The sequence below is a fragment of the Microtus oregoni genome, unplaced genomic scaffold (genome assembly GCF_018167655.1).
Source record: "Microtus oregoni isolate MIOR12 unplaced genomic scaffold, Mior012 000025F_ref0000491, whole genome shotgun sequence".
Lineage (NCBI taxonomy): Eukaryota > Metazoa > Chordata > Mammalia > Rodentia > Cricetidae > Microtus > Microtus oregoni.
In genome coordinates this window covers 33906484-33924287 of record NW_024543084.1, presented here as the reverse complement: position 1 = coordinate 33924287, position 17804 = coordinate 33906484, and the positions used below count along the sequence as shown (strand labels likewise).

The window sequence follows — 17804 nt, the reverse complement described above, 5'->3', positions numbered from 1 at the left end:
GCAAAGGCCTAAATTTCTAAGTTTTTGTTTCAGGGTATAGAGCACAAAACGTCCAAAGTCTTGGTATGAAGGTTTGGGTTCTACTGAAGTCCATTTCCTTGGCATATACACAGCTACCTCCTTTTCGTCATACACATGCCCTTCGTTTCTCTCCCTCACCCCAATTTTGAAAGACATCCTACTGGATTAAGGATCTACCCTTTCCTCCTCTATGTCCTTAAAAGTCTATTTCCAGACATAATCACACTGGGAGGTGTAGCTCTGACATGTACATTTTAGGCATCTCGACTCAGTCAATAGTGTCAGCCATCTCAATGGGACTGTGGTCAGTGCTCTGGACAGACTGGTGAATAGAACAACTATTCATTCCTCTCTGGAGCTTGTATTTCAGAGGGAGGTGATGCAACATGAGAAAAATTGGTTGATGTATTAAGATCACAAATGCTGTGGACAGACACAGTAACAGGAGAAGGAGTTACAAATGTTAGTATATGCCTTGGGAGTGAGTGATACTGTCAAATATATTAAATTCTCTGGAGTAGTTGACATTGAATGAAACCTTGAAGAATGTATAGGTAGTCACTGTCTTTGACAACTCTGGTGCATTCTAATTTGAGAAGAAATAACATTAAGGAGAGGCTATGGAAGGTACAATTTAGTCACATGATTTTATTCTGGCCATGCACGAAATTACACAGCCAATGTTGTGATTAAATGATTGCTAGAAATCAATATATTTCAGAGTTGACCACTCCTGTTATAGTTGAAAAATGGGAACATGTCTTGCTTAATGCTTCAGTTGAAGCCCTTAAGGAGTGATTGTCTGGTTGTCAAGTTTGTCATGCATGGGCAACCTTCTCCCATTTGCTTGGTCCTATTGCATTGTCAACAGCACAGTACTTGCTGTGGTAGGAAAGACCAGTGGGTAATCTAATCACTTACACATTTATACTGACAACTATGCCAAATCTAATTCACCAGGTTGGCTTATACTTTAAAAGAAGAATATCCTCCATATTAGACCTTGGACTGAGTTCTAGAGAGAAGGTACTAAATAACCCAGTCCTTATATTTTTTTAGGTGTTACAGTCAACTTGATAAGATATAAACACAAAGCACTTAGTTAAGAGCCGAGAGTACATGGCAAGCTGGGTAGCTTTTCAGGAGCACCCTGATTGCACCTTACTGGAGGAGTTTCACTTAGCTTTGAGGCCACTGTCATCCAACAGACATCAAGCAAACAGTCTTGGTATTAGGCAAATGCTATACTAAGCTCTGGCAGAACAAAAGTTATTCCAAGTTTGCCCACTGGTAATGAGGAACAGACACAAACAACCTCATGAGTTAGGTTGTACTGGATTTCAGGGGTGGGTTCCAGTGTCTGGTAGTTTTATGGGTAGAGTGATGGATACAACCAATGTAATGAAAACTGAGACTCCCGAGGGCAGAAGACGGGGAAGCAGGCAGAAGTGCTGTGAGAAACTACAGATGCTTCCTGGAGGATGTATGTAAGAGAGACCAAGAGTGAGAAAAAGAGAGGGAGAGGGAGGAGAAAAGGGAGAGAAGGTGAAGGATAGATACAAGAAGATGGAAAGAGAGGAAGAGAATAATACAGATGCAAAATAAAAGTAAAGTAAAAGTGTTCCCATACCATGAGAAATGATTCAGGTTTGTGCCATGCACACATAGGTATTTATGATGGAGTAATAGAATAAATACTAAAGAAATTTTATGTTCTGCATTATTTTGGATTTAGATTGAATAGTGGACTGGTCTAGGCAAAGAGGGGAGGTGGGGGAGAGTTTTAGTAGAAGCCATTTAGGATTAGTATGGGCAGAAAGCCATGGTGATCTAAATCAAGCATCTGTAATGGAGGGAAAGAAAAGAATGTGACGGGGAGATAAATGGCAGGGCTTGACAACTGCCTGAATGACAGTGGTTCTGAGGTGATGGACAAGCCTGGTTCTGTGTTGTCCTGCTTCTTCAGTAATGCCGATTGTCCATCAAGAGCACAGAGTAATCAACTCTAAGACCTTAGTGAAAGGGTTTCACTCCAGCACAAGTTATTTTTTAATGGGTTTTAAAGTCCTTGAATCTAAGGAACTCAGTGTTGCATTCTAATCTGTTTTGTGATGATTTTGCAGTGTTTGATAATCAGAAGTTCTTTGACCTAAATTAACTTGCCATATGAAAAGCTAGGATATAGATACTCTTTTGGATTAAAAAAAATGTTCACAGGAAGTGACATCACTTAATTTCTGTGCCCATTTATATCACATTATATTAGCACATGTGCTATTTTTATTACAGTTACATTTTGTTTGCAAGAATGTTATTCCTGGGAGCCTAAGTTGAGGTAACGTTTTTATGTGGACAAAAGGTATACTGTCTCCTCCTTTGGCTTACTTTAACTTATCTCTCCACTTGCAGAGCTCTGGATCGTTAACCATTCTAAAACTAAGGGCTACTGTGTGTTGGATGTGTTATGGTTGTTGAAAGGCTGAGCTGTAAAGTCAATTTATATGGACTAACTCTGCTGAGAAAGTTTTATGAGAGTGTTTTATCGATAATGTTCAGTTGACAAAGTAATTGCTATTTCAGGCCCTTTTGGCCTAAAGAGTTTTTGTTCTGAATCTGTGGTTTAAATGCATAACAAAAGCAAAGACTCCTTAATGGCACTTGCTTTGAAATTAGAATGTGATTACTTTAAAACATGGGTAGTTTTATTGCCTTAAACTGTTTTTAAACTGCCATTCGCTTTTTAATGGTCTCCATCACTGCATGCTGTGGAGAAGAAAAGGGAGAAGAAAATTCTTATTGGCTCAGAGCTAGGTGTGGACCTGCAGAGAACTGGGGGAAAATGTTATATTCTGACCCTAGTAATCATTAGTTCTCTCTGTGCTTCCCCTAAAGCTCCATATAGCTGTTCCCAGCTCAACACTTTCAGAGCCTAATTGGACCAAGTGGCATAAAAGGTTACCTAGCCTTTCATTTGAAAGAAGCTGTATGAATTGGAAAAGCACCGGTAGACACAGTGAGTGTGAATATACCTCATGCATATATACATTTCATAATATGCTCTTATTTCTTAAAACATGTAAGAACAAGACAGATCATCTTTAACTAATACAGAGTTCAGAAATGTGTTCAGTGAGAGTGAGGGAAGTTATAGGTTCATTTCTCTGAGAAGGGTGTAGTCACCAAGGAAACAGGTCGAGGTACAGAAGTCTTACCCTGCCGTACATGCTCTGGTAGGCCCCGGCTATCATCTGCCTCTGTGCATTGCTGCGTTGTGTTAAGATGTCAATCAGCAAGTCTTTGTTACATTCTAGGAAGGAATTGTAACAGAAAATTAAGGAGGTTCTTGCTCAGTTTCTAGCATCCATCCTTTATGGACTAATCTTATCTAGCCAATGGGCAGGGGTTATTCCTGTTAGCATCTTACTTTTAAATACAATTGGATATCACAATGGCAATGCTTGATGAATCCTAGGTATTCCCCCACCTCTGCCATTAGTGTCATTAATATACATTGCATTCCTTCCACCTAAAATTCCACAAGAAACATAGGAAGGTAGGAAAACATAGCTTTTCTTCAACTATCTGATCTACCCTTCTAAAAGAGAGCTGCACCCTACCCCCAACTTTCAAGCTCCTGAGTAATAATTGAGCACCACATCCTTCTTACAGCACAGTTACATACATGACTCATAATGAACATGTATTCTAAAAATTGGGCTGCTTTCATGGTATCCACCGAAGAAAGGGGAATGACCCAGAAAGAAATAGTGGAATCGCAAGGTGTCTGCATACTTTTGTTGGGTGAAATGAGGCTCTCAAAACTTGGGTTGAACCTGGTCCTTTACCCATTATCAAGGTTTTTTTTTTCTGTGTTGTATATACTTATTCATACCAAAGTATTATATTATCACATCACAATATTCATAGCAGTAATATATCATAATTGCTTTTTATTGTGTTGTATTTCAGAGTAGAGTGACCAAGATAACTTTAACTTCTGCATTAGCTTGACTACAATATAAACAGATTAATTTTTTATCTAAAGCCTAATGACCTCCTTTTTCTTAGGGTATTTATCTTAAAAACCTCAGACGTGTAAATGCTGTCTTTGTTACCCATCGTCGATCTTTCTATCTTTCATCTATCTATCTATCTATCTATCTATCTATCCATCCATATTTTACACAAGAGAATATCAGATAAATAATTTAAAGAGAGGAGACTGTAAGATACTTATGAATGATAAATAGATTATTCTTATAATCATAACATTTATTGAGTTACTGTTCTCATCTGTTTTTGTTGCTCTGTGAGATTATACACAAACTTTCTCTCTGACTTACTTTGTGCTTATTAGTTTTTATAGTAGTTTTTGTTCAGTTACTCTTTAGGAGATATTGCATAATAATTTTAAATGTATCTCAAAAATTTCATTATAGTGTGCTAATTAAAATACAGAAACAAAATACTAATAAAGAAATGAAAGAGAACCCATTACTCATTGATTTCATTAAGAGGACAATAAAGGAACATTACAAATAACTCTATATTACAAATTTTAATTGTCTAGATAAATGGATCAGTTTCTTCAAAGATAGTATGTAGTCAAACTTATACAAGGAACATTGACAATTTCAATAGATATATAACTATAAAAGAATTGAATCAGTAATTAATAGCCTGTGAGAATAAACTTGTTAATATTAAATATTTATATTAATTAATCCAACAGATTTTAAAAGAAGAACTAACAATTGTCTCCCATCTCTTCCACACTCCTGAAATGTTCTGATGTCCTCCAGCATTACTCGAACATCCAAACCAGAGACAAACATTACAGGTAAACTATGGACCCAAATCTTTCATAAACAACGATGCAATCCTCCTTCCAAAACAAAACCCAGAAAATAGAATGGAATACAACAGTGTGTATGAAAAATTATACATAGGTCTAACATCAGACAATCAGTGTAACCTATGTAATTGACAATTAAAGAAGCAAATTCATGTGAATATAAGGAAAGATGTAGAAAGCACATTTGATAAAATGCAATATTGTGAGATATTTTCATCACATTTCGACAGTGCCTAGACTGACAATAAAATTTACCTAGAATCAGAGGGCGGAGCTGGTTACTAGCTAACCAAATTAGTCATAGAGGCTTTGGAGGATCAAGGACATATGTAGAGGCATATGAAGTAGTAGGGACAGGCTTAGGAGATTCTCTGATCTTCGGGATTGTGGAGGGCAAGAGAGAGGTGATCACTACTCTGCCTCTTCTCTGATCCATCATCATCATTCAATATCTGACTCCCGAATTTTTATTGATAAAATAATAGTTAGATAAATGCTTCAATGTAACATTTGTTCAAGACAAAAAAAAATTCTAACCAAAGTAGTAATCAAAAGGAATATCTTCAGTTTGATAAAATACCTCTGCAAAGTCTCGTGATTATTATCACGGCAAGAAAGGTCCTTCACATGGTAAAGTTGGCCACATTTATCAGAGTGGGAGTATTTAGAAACAGATTACTTTTGACTTGTGTATCCTGTTGTGAAGATTTAAGGATAAAGGCTAAGAGTGGATTCAGTTTTCAGTGTCACATGGAGATTTCAAAAAATACATGCTTACAGATGATAAATACAAAAACCAAAAAAATAAACAACAATGACAATAACAAAAAAGCTTTTCTGCAAATGTAGGTAAGCAGCTACTAATGGTGGTGAGTTGAGAATGTGAGGGTATTATTAGGAGATGCATGTCTAAGCAGTGTTACATTTTAGGGTGAATAAATACCTATTTAAGCATACTTCTACAATTTTTTCTAAGCTTTCTTGTTTTCATATTCTTTAGAATCCATTTTTCTTTATCTTCAGAGTTATATAATTAAGGATTTCTGGGCAAAATATTGATATTTATCTTTTCCAATTGAACCTAACCAAAGTCATCAAAATTGCAGACTATTAGTACATATGAAACTATATTCTTACCCTTGAATGCTTCCCCAGATACCATGCCTTCAAACTCCAAACAACTGAAATATGTCAGCTTAAACCACATAAGCAAAACATCACGACATTCAAAATAAATACATACTTTCACTTTACTTATAATGGCAGGAAAGTTGAAATTGGAACAAAGAATTTATTTATTTATTATTATTTGTGTGTGTGTGTATGTGACCAAATTGTTCTGTACTTCAATTTTAAAGAAAAAAATTACAGCCATATTTCTGAAAAAATTATTTATGCTCTGTAGTTTTTCTAGTGACTATTGATACTTTTAAAAGGCATGAAATGATTGTTAAGTCCTAAAGCCAAAGTCAGAAAATATATTTAATAATATGTTATTTTCCTATGTGTGGTATGCTATTCATGGTTGAAACACAAAGGTGTGTAGGTATGTAGTGTACATTCATGTACAGGAAAGAGAAAGACAGACAGAAAGAGAAAGCAACAGAGAGACAGAAATGGAGATAGTGAGAAGAGAGACAGAGAGAGATAGAGGGAGAAAGAGATGGAGAGATTCTGTAAAGCAAGTAACCATGTCCTGAAGTTAAGAGTTTGCTTTTTTATGCATGGGTTTAATTTTCTTTTTTAATCACCTCTTTTATATTGTCTATGTTTATATTCCTGCCCATTTAGAAGTCTTTTAAAAATGAGTTTTGTTTAAAAAATGAATATTTAACAGTTTTACATTGAGCTTTTAAGAATAAAGAATTAAAAACAAACTAACTGTACTACCTCCTTTTTTGTACCTTTCTTTTCTAAACTCTGATCTTATCTGATGAACATCAATTTGTTAAGCCAAATACCACATTCTAGGAACTCACAGACAAGTCTGCAGGTGCAATGGACTGGGACAAAGCAAATGATTATCAAGGAGGAAGGGGCTAGGAAGAAAGTTGCCTTGGCTGGCACAGTTGGTAGAGCCTGGGGTGCTCAGAGAAGGAATGCAAAGAGGATATTTAGGTTAAAAACAGTCCAGAGAAAGAAACGCATTCCAGGCCAGCAGTATATTGGGCCAATTTATGAGGTGTGAACAAACAGAGCCATCTGGGAGAGTAAGATGCTAGATTTGGCTGCAAGAGTAAGTAGCAACAGAAACAAGCTAAAATAACAACAAGTGCAGAGGTCAGGAAGATGCATTACTTCCGAATATGTTATTTGCTTTGGAATTTTACCCGAGAGTTCACAGTGAGATATTTGAGGGCATGAGGAATTCTCTTTAGCATGCAAACTGTAATTTCTCTTCAGTATCATGGTCTTCTACTATTTTCTCCTACTTCTATGGTCTTGTGTCTGTCTTCTAATTATTCGACACTCATTCTATAATGTTACCACACAGTAAAGAAGGGCAATTTAATAAACAAAGCATGAAAGTCCCAAGCTTACCAAATCCTTGGAGTGCTCCCCCTAGAATTTGAGCATCCATCACAGGATTGAAATTTGGAGCTGGGAAGATGGTTCCTTGAACCTGGTGGCAAAAGTCAAAACATAAGAGACTGTATTAGTTTAATGAAAAGTTTCAACAAAATTTTCCATAAAACATCTGCAGAAATTCCTTCTATAAGTTTAAATTACTATACTACACTGACATTTATTTTTCATCATATTTGTGTGCCAAATATAGAAAGCTAATTTGGTTCAGTGTGTTTTATTTAGTGACTTACACTATGTTGGTATCCATAATCCAAATAAGACATTGAGATTTTAGACCCACCAATAAAAAGATATAAGTACAAAATTTACAATATGTATTTTCTTAGGAACTGAAGACTACTTTATAGAAGCTGAAAAGAAAACCATATGAAAAGATTTAGGCCATTCATCTGAATTATAAATATAATTCACTATTATAATGCTTTTTGGGAACAAAAGAGAAGCTAAATTCATATGAGAAAAATTAAAATACTTGAATGTAGATTATGGTATTACTAAAAATTTGAAGAACCTAGATAAAATTGAAATATTTGGGTGCAAAGAAAAAAGATTGACCCTTTCCTCTCTTTATGATAATAAAATAGCAGAATATTTAGGAAAAATTTCTGATTTCAGGCTCTGTATCCTGTGTTCACCCTCAACACAAGAGAGCTGTAAATCAGATATTATCAAGAACAAGAATCAGATTTCTAGATTTGTTGTCAGTGTGTCTAGAACTCTGGAAAATAAAAATGCTATCTAGCACTGGGCTGAGTTTTTGGAACTTAGTTGAAGAGAGGGAGGAGGGATCATATGTACAGGGTGGGGAAGTCAAGATCATGATTTGGAAAACCACAGACGCAACTGACCAGAGCCAGTGGGAGCTTACAGACTCTGGACTGAGAGCTGGGATCCTGCATAGTACCTCACTAAACTCTCTGAATGTGGGAGACAGTAATGTGACTTGATTTGTTGGGGGAAGGTGCTGGCAGTGGGACCAGAACTTATCCTGGGTGCATATAACAATTTTTTTGAGCCCATTCCTTATGGTGGGATACCTTGCTTAGCCTTGATTCAGGATGGAGGGACTTGGTTACACCTCAAGTTGGTATGCCATACCTTGTTGACTACTCAAGGGAGGTTTTACTCCCTCTAAGAAGTGGATGGAGGTGATATGGAGGGAGGTGAGAAAGTGGGAGGAGGAGAGGGATGTTGACCTGGGCTTAGTATGTAAAATCAAAAGCTTTTTTTTTAAATAAAAAATACAAAATTTAAATAAATGCAATCTCATAGTGAATGCGCCTATGAGGGTTACAGAATTTGAATGAGCTAGTACTTTGGGAATAAAATGTTAGACGAATTAACTACAGCATTGTAGTACTCATTGTCTAATGGAAGGTTAGTCAGCTAAACAGAACAAGGCTGACCTAGTTAATTGTTAGATAAGTATCAATCTATTGATACCAATGTATTTATTAAATGGTTAATTTTGGAAAAAACAAAGGCTCTGTTTTTATGAATTACAAATAGATTCAATTTTCAATGATATTGATACATGTGTAGCTATTAATTTGAAGTAGACCACCATGTAGTAACTGCAGTGGGAAATGCAGTCAGGTTTTATGCTTGGAAGAACATCAATGATGGTAGGCTGTCCTTCTTTAGCATTTATGTGGACAGGTTTTATGCTTGGAAGAACATCAATGATGGTAGGCTGTCCTTCTTCAGCATTTGCGTGGACAGGGAGATGTCATTAAAGAGAACTGCCAGAGTTTTTGTGTTTGTAATTCCACCACTTGGGATGCTGAAGCAAGAGGAATATGTGAGGTCAAGGCTTATCTAAACAGGAAATTCCACATAGCCTGGGTTGCGGAGTGAAACTCTGAAGAAACAAAACATCTACCACTACAAACCCATTCTTCATCTTCATTGCTCCAGTGCATTCAATTACAAATGAATTTCCAGTTAGCATCCAAAGTCTCATTTGTTGCACATGAACTCAAGAACATTCTCTTGAGTTAGTGCCACTTATTGAGGGTGTTTAGTAGGTGAAAACAAAATTTTAACACATTTGTCCACCAAACTGTCATAGGGTGGAATTCTGTAAAGAGACAGACAAATATGTCTTCCAATTATTAAACTAAGTTTGGGCATCAGATTTTAATGTAAATGCTTAGATCTACATATCTCAAATATTTTTGTCTTATTTATTTTATTTGTATGTGTATGTGATTCGAATGTATGGATGTGCACCATGTGTGTATAGGTGACTTCAAAGGTTAGAAAAGGATATTGTATCCTGAAGCTGGAGGGGGAGTTATAGATACCTGAAATGCGTGCTAGGAGGAGAAATCAAGTTCTTTGCAAGATCAGTAAGTTTTTTTTATTAGTTGCTGATCCATCTCTCTAAACCCCCAAATTTCTTTATAATGTTTCAATTATGAGTTTAAGATTTAAATATTGGAAGTAAGCCGGGCGGTGGTGGCGCACGCCTTTAATCCCAGCACTCAGGAGGCAGAGGCAGGCAGATCTCTGTGAGTTCGAGGCCAGCCTGGTCTAGAAGAGCTAGTTCCAGGACAGGAATCAAAAAAGCTACAGAGAAACACTGTCTCGAAAATCCAAAAAAATAAAAAATAAATAGATATTGGAAGTAATAATCACTTATCTTTAACTGTGAGATTATGTTACTATCATTGCATTTTGTAAAATACACACACACACACACACACACACACACACACAAACATATGTGTATTTCTTTTACCAAGAAGTGAATTTTTAGCAATCAATTCTTTCAGAGTAATATGAACTTCAGAATGTATTTAACAAGATTGATATTGACTTCCCATAATGCCCTCTGCCCCTCCTCATATGCAAATCCTCTCTCATTATCAACATCTATCAGCGTGGCACATTGCTACATGTACCTGATAATAATAATCTTCAGTCAATATTTTATATTATGGTCACTTTTGGTGGTATACCTTATTTGAACTGAAACAAATTTATAGGGGCATGTGCTTATCATTATAAACCCACACAGATGCTTATAATACCACACAGATGCTTCAGTGTCCTAAGAGTCTTCTACATTTTCAAACTGCCATATTAAAAGAATTTTGAGGAGTAAGAGGATTCTTATTTTCTGCTATCATAGAAATTAGAAGTGAATTTACCACTACAACATTACTATTTGAAACTTAATGGCCTTAATCTTGTTAAGTATAATCAGCCAACTGAAAACTTCTTTTAAGATTTAAAAAGTGAAAAACTCAAAGCATTTTAAAAAATCAAACACAAAGAATTTCAAGTGTATTCGTTTATAGTCAGTAAAGTCAAGTCTTAGCTGGAAAAATATGACAAGAGTATAAATATGAGAGCGAGAAGTCAAAGTAGTCTTATTTGCAAATAGCATGGTTCTATATGCTAAACATCATTAATCTTGCACCATAAAGCTTCTATAGTTGATAAACACACTCAACAAAAGAACAAGATCAGAAATTAATGTATATATGTATATATATATGCATATATACATATACATATATATATGTATATATATACATATATATGTTTTTTTAAGTACACTGGCAATATATCAAGAAAGAAATCAGGGAAACAATACTGGTTTATTTATTTTTCTTTTGCTGTGGAGACATCTTTACCAAAGCAACTTATAGAAGAAAGAGTTTTTAGAGGCTTATAGTTTCAGGGGTAAGTTCACGACTTATCATGGTGGGGACATGATAGCAGGAAGACAGGCATGGCACTGGAGCAGTAACTGAAAGCTCATATTCTGACATAACCACTGCTAGCAGAGAGAGTTAGCTGGGAGTAGCACTTTCTTTTGGAGTATCGAAGCTTATCCCCAGCAACAAAACTTTTCCAACCAGCTCCTATCTCCTAATCCTTCCTAATTTTCTTCATAGCTGGGGACCAAATATTCAAATATATGAATCTATGGGGCTATTCTGTTTCAAACTACCACAAACTACCACTAATACATAAAAAAAAAGTGTCTAAGGAAATGAAAGACTTGCATAATGGAAATTTTAAAACAACAAGGAAAGACTAAGAAAATATCAAAAGATAGAAGCCCCTCCCATGATCATGGATTGGTAGGATTCATATATGAAAGTGCTTATCCTACAAAAAACAATCTGACAGAGTGGTGGTGGCATGCGTCTTTAATCCTAGCATCCCAGAGGCAGAGGCAGGCAGATGTCTTTGTGTTCTAAGCCAGCCTGGTCTACAAAGCAAGTTCCAGGACAGACTCCAAAGCTACACAGAGAAATCCTGTCTTGAAAAACAAAACAAACTAACGCACAAACAAGCAGACAAATAAAAATCTGCAGATTCGGTCTGATCCCCATCACTCTCCCAATATAATTGTTACAGAAATTGAAAAGCATGATATTCAATTTAATGTGGAATCATAAAGACACATCATAGACAAAACAATCTTGAATAACAACAACAATGACAATGATAATAATAGAGCTGCTGGAGCTGCTTTACTCCAGATTTCAAATTTTATTATAGATTTATTTTGGTCCTTATTTCTATTTCTGATGAGAAAATACTGCTGGAAAGGATATCGTACTGGGGTGAAGGAGTTTATAGCATCAGCCCTACCTCAGGAAATAAGGTGGTCTTTCACCAGGAACTGGATACCACTCTTGGGAATATACCCAAGAAATGCCCTATCATATGACAAAAGCATTTGTTCAACTATGTTCATAGCAGTATTATTTGTAATAGCCAGAACCTGGAAACAACCTAGATGCCCTTCAATGGAAGAATGGATGAATAAAGTATGGAATATCTACACATTAGAGTACTACTCAGCGGTAAAAAACAATGACTTCTCGAATTTTGCATGCAAATGGATGGAAATAGAAAACACTATCCTGAGTGAGGTATCCCAGACCCAAAAAGATGAACATGGGATGTACTCACTCATAATTGGTTTCTAGCCATAAATAAGGGTCACGGAGTCTACAATAGGTGAATCTAAAGAAGCTAAGTAAGAAGGGCAACCCAAGGAAAAACATATAGTTATCCTCTTGGCTAAGGGAAGTAGACAAAATTGCCGGGGAGAAAATTGGGATCTTGGGGTGGGGTGGGTTGGGGGTAAGGGGAGATGGGGAGAGAAAAGTTAGAAGGGAAGGAGGTCGGGCCTTGGGAAAGCAGGAGGATTGGGATAAAGGAAGGTTGGACAGGGGAACACGGAACCACAATTCTTAGTTAAGGGAACCACTTTAGGGTTGGCAAGAGACCTGACCCTAGAGGGGCTCCCAGGTGCCCAAGCTGAGGTCCCCAGTTAGTTCCTTGGGCAGTTGAGAATAGGGAACCTGAAATGACCCTATCCTTGAGCAATACTGACGAATATCTTGCATATCATCATAGAACCTTCATCTGGTGATGGATGGAGATAGAGACAGAGACCCACACTGGAGCACTGGACTGAGCTCCCAAAGTCCCAATGAGGAGCAGAAGGAGGGAGAATATGAGCAAAGAAGTCGGGACCACGAGGGATGCACCCACCCACTGAGACAGTGGAGCTGATCTATTGAGAGCTCACCAAGACCAGCTGGACTGTGACTGAAAAAGCATGGGATAAAACTGGACTCTCTGAACATGGCGAACTATGAGGGCTGATGAGACGCAAAGGACAATGGCACGGGGGTTTGATCCTACGTAATGTGCTGTCTTTGTGGGAGCCCAGCCAGTTTGGATGTTCACCTTCCTAGATATGGACGGAGGGGGGAGGTCCTAGGTCTTACCACAGGGCAGAAAACCCTGACTGCTCTTTGGACTGGAGAGGGAGGGGGAAAGGAGTGGGGGGAGGGGGAGAAGGGTGGGAGGAGGGGGCGTAGGGGGGGAGGAGGGGGAGGGAAATGGGAGGCTGGGAGGAGGTGGAAACTTGTTTTTTTTTTCCTCCTTTTCTCAATAAAAAAAAAACTATGCACCACACATTGACATAATTGCAAGCTGGTTCTGAGAGTGAACCAGTGTGAAGTTTCCTTTAGCATTATTTCCCATGTAGTGGGTTCTGACATATAGCCGTAGTGAAGTAGTTGTCATGGGATTGCAGAATTACAGAATTTTCTGGAGATTTAATAGTTCTAAACACATTTGTACTTCACAGAGTACAACATCTGCAAGTATCTAGGTTCAAAGGTAAACTTTATACTTTGTTTTGAAATGAGTATTACATATGTCTTGTTCTGAAGGTCTGGTAGCACTTTGGATAAGGAATGAGCTAAAGTTTGAAAACATTACAGATGTCAAAAATTCCCTGTGGCATACAAAGCATGATTTCTAATAAGGAAAGCATACTGTGTTTGTCATGTCCCATAACAAATTTCTTACGTGGTAAAATGTGGCCACAGTAAAACTTCTTCAAATCAAAATAATCACTGCAAGCTATTAGGAGAGTGTGTAGATGTTTTTTTTCTTAGAAACCAAAGAGATTTGGATTTAAATTACTTCTGTGTCAGTACACAATTGTACAGACACAGAAAGAAGTTCCTTAAATTCAGTGTGTTTCATTTTATTATTCAGTTACAAATATGGATAATATGGCCTTGATATCAAAGAGTACTATAGCAAAGAAATATGAAATTGTGCACTAGAACTTGGGGAGGTGCTTAACAATCTGAAATGGCAGTTATCACAGGAATTACAGAAATCCATGGAAAATGAAAATGTACTTAGAAGTGAGAACAACAAAAGAACTGTGAGAGAGACAAACACTTTGTGGAAAAATGTCTTCACAGAAAAAAGTTCAGTAAAAGTATTCTACTACCAATAAAATATGCAAGCAAGCATCAAAAGTATGAAATGTGTTCAAAAGTTATAATTTCTACCATTTTAATCTTTATACAGATACATTCTTATTACTCAGATATTGAATATTATGTTATAAAATACACAAGATAGAAAATTGGAATAGCAATTTTTACTCCAGGATATTATCTATTTTTCACATATAGAATAACCACTAATCAATATCTCTTCATAGTAAGGGTCCAAATGAAACTCTGCATTGAAGGAACACATCTCAACACAATAAAGACTATACACACAAAAAATCTACAGTTGCTTTTGTATGAAATTGGAAAAAAATCTCAAAGCATTTCCTTGCAATCAGAAACAGGTAAGGTGACAGGGAAGTTGGGGCATGCCATAAACATGAGAAGGTTTTCAGTATGATGATCAGCAAATGCACATAGAAGACCAGGTTTGTTTGGGACACTGGAGTGTACATCTATCTATCTATCTATCTATCTATCTATCTATCTATCTATCTATCTATGTATCTTTATTTAAACAATATTTTTTTCATTTATGAACTGCAAATTTTAATACACAAAATTCACAGGGGAATCAAGATATGAAGGTTGAAGAACAAACTAATTAAGTAAAATTAAAGAATATAAATTGGTTGGTGGTAGGTGGTGGTGCACACCTTTAATCCCAGCACTCAGGGAGGAAGAGGCAGGCAGATCTCCATGAGTTGGAGGACAGCCTCGTCTATAAAGTGAGATCCAGGACAGCCAGAAATACACAGAGAAATCCTCTCCTTTAAAACCAAAAAGACTATATAGTACTTTTACTAATTCTTTATGAATTTATTACTATATATGTCTTAGTTTGACTGAGGTTCTATAAAAAGCAGTAATTAACTTGGGGAGGGAAGGTTTATTTGATTTACAGGTTATAATCCATTATCGAATAAGCAAGGCAAATGCTCAAGGTGGGAGTTTTTTTTTTTAATTTATTTATTTATTAAGGATTTCTGCCTCGTCCCCACAACCGCTTCCCATTTCCCTCCCCCTCCCCCGATCAAGTCCCCCTCCCTCATCTGCTCGAAGAGCAATCAGGGTTCCCTGACCTGTGGGAAGCCCAAGGACTGCCCACCTCTATCCAGGTCTCGTAAGGTGTGCATTCAAACTGCCTGGAGTTTGATGTAGAAAACAAAGAAGAGCATTGGTCATCAACTTGCTTACCCTAGTGTATTAATTTTTTCTATAACTTAGGTGCAATTGCCCAGGAAAGTATTATCCAAGAGGGATTTGCCCCTATCACATAAATCACTAATTAAAAAAATGACCCATTGACATATCCACTGGCCAATTTGATGAGGCAGTTCCTCAAATGAGATTCCCATTTCTGATGACTCAGTGGCAAAATCTAACCTATATAACACATCTTGATAATATCCACTGACCCTCATCTACCTAACTCCTCTCAGATCCACTCTACTTCCCCAAATCCTAACTTGGTGCTGTTTTTTTATTCCCAGTGAGTATAATTTGTGATGGTCATATATTCGAGGGTGTGGGGACATTCACTGAGGCATCATAAATCAGGAACTACATTTTTAAAGAAAACTGACTCTTTTTGTCCCAGAAGTCAACTGTCCAGGTTTCTCACTTAGTTGTGGGTATTTGAAACCTCTTTCTACTCCATGTTATAATATTATCTGGCTTGATCTTGTGCAGACAACCATGGATGTCATGTCCTCATGAGTATGACCATATTAGTCCTGTCATGTCCAGAAGAGACTGCTTCACTACAGTCTTCCCTGACTTGTGGTCTTTACAATCTTTCTGATCCCTGATCCCTGGATCTTGGGAAACGAATGAGATACAGGTGTCCAGCTTGTCCCTGTGTATCCACAGAGAGCTTTTTCTGAACTTTGTCAGTTGTGACTTCTTGCATTAGTCACTGTCCACTCATATAAAATTTCTCTGATTAGTCTGAAGTTCACACTCATCTGTAGGTCCAGTGTTATGATTTTAGAAGGCATTCTGATATTATGCCCTATCTGCAGAGTAACAGTAGTGGGTTCACACCCAGGAACTCCAAACCCCTTAGCCATAGATTCTCAGTCATATTTGCATGGATTTGCTCACATGGAATAGACCTTAAATCCAATTAGAAAGTACTTGATTATCCCCAGAACATCCATGCCATTGTTGTCCCCAACAGTGGACATATCCTGGATGTAGTTCCTAGGGTTCATAGCTGAGTGTTAATGACTACCCCCACCTATCAGCATTCTAAACAAGACCTTCTGGTACTAGACAATCTAACCAGCTCAGAGGAAGTTTTTGGGTCAGTACCCATTTGGTTTCTTTACGTCCTGTGTCAAATATGTGTAGCATCTTCACCCACAGAGTCTTATCAGTTTTGGAAGGCAAACAAGAGCAAAGGCAGTAAACTGTTTTGCTTTGGAAGCTTAATTAAAATTTTTGAAAAATCACCAAAGAAACAACAAAGATATTCTTACATACTTCAGCATATCCAGACACATTTTAAATTTTCATTAAAAATACATGCATAATCACATTCTTTAGAAATCTCTGATATAATTAAACGGCTAGCAAGGAGAAATCGTCTCCAGTACTAAATATATTCTGCAAGGTTTCAAAGCTCTCCTTTGGGTAAAATACAAGCCAGATTCTTAGTAATGTCAGAAGTGTTGGAAAACTGTTCTTAGTATGAGTTATTAGAGCAGACAGGACACTAGTCAAATTGTAGAGTCTCCCTGTTCCTGGAGAGCAATCACATTACAATCATGTCTCCTGCAGACTGGCCCTAAGGGGGTTTTCAGGAGCTAAAATCTCAGCATAAATATAGGTGATGGAGAACCTGAAGAGTTACAATAGCTTCTGCCCCAGTATAGAAAACACATGCACTGTGAGAATGAAGTAAGATATTATGCTCACTTCGGCTGAAAGGGAAGGAAGGCTTATGCTTTTATTTAATCTTCATGAAATCTTGCTGTGTAATATCTGTACTCTCTTCTTTGCTGTTGCTACGATAAAGTACCATAAACAATGAATTTACAAAAGGAAGAATTCACTTTTGATTGTGCTTCTAATGGGACAGAGTCCATCATAGTGGGGAAAGCATGACAACAGGCTGTAGGGACAGGAAAGTGGTTAGTTGCCTTTTCCTCCGCAAATTGGAGTAGAAGGAATAGGAAGTCGGGATAGATTAAACCCTCAACACCTGTCCCCAGTGATGCTTATACATCCCTCAGCAAGGCACTACCTCCTGAAGTGTGCCACCAATTGGGGACCAGCTGTTCAAATACATGAGCTTATGTGGGTAGCTAAGAGTGTTACATATTAATAAGGCATAGAACACATTGCTTTCCTTCCCTCCATAGCTACACCAGAGTCTCTCATCCTTGTACCATGGGATAGCTACATAGATTCATTGGAAGTCTGATATGTATCTGAATAATAGCAAGTGAGTAACATAAAACCATGAAATTATGTGATTTATTTCTGCTAAAATGAAAAGACCCTAATACATATTTATGTATTTAATTATAAATGCA

General features: G+C 37.1%; 1 protein-coding gene across 1 annotated transcript in view; it reads right to left on the bottom strand.

Moving 5' to 3' along the window:
- Positions 1-7712, bottom strand: part of Anxa10 (annexin A10) — a 40661-nt gene extending 32949 nt beyond the window's left edge. Inside the window, exons 1-3 of the mRNA XM_041674200.1 lie at positions 7696-7712; positions 7418-7527; positions 3234-3328 (exon numbers count right to left, since the gene is read on the bottom strand). Coding sequence (XP_041530134.1) covers positions 3234-3328; positions 7418-7527; positions 7696-7712 — 222 coding nt within the window. The remainder of the gene's footprint in view (positions 1-3233; positions 3329-7417; positions 7528-7695) is intronic.
- Between the last annotated feature and the right edge of the window lie 10092 nt (positions 7713-17804).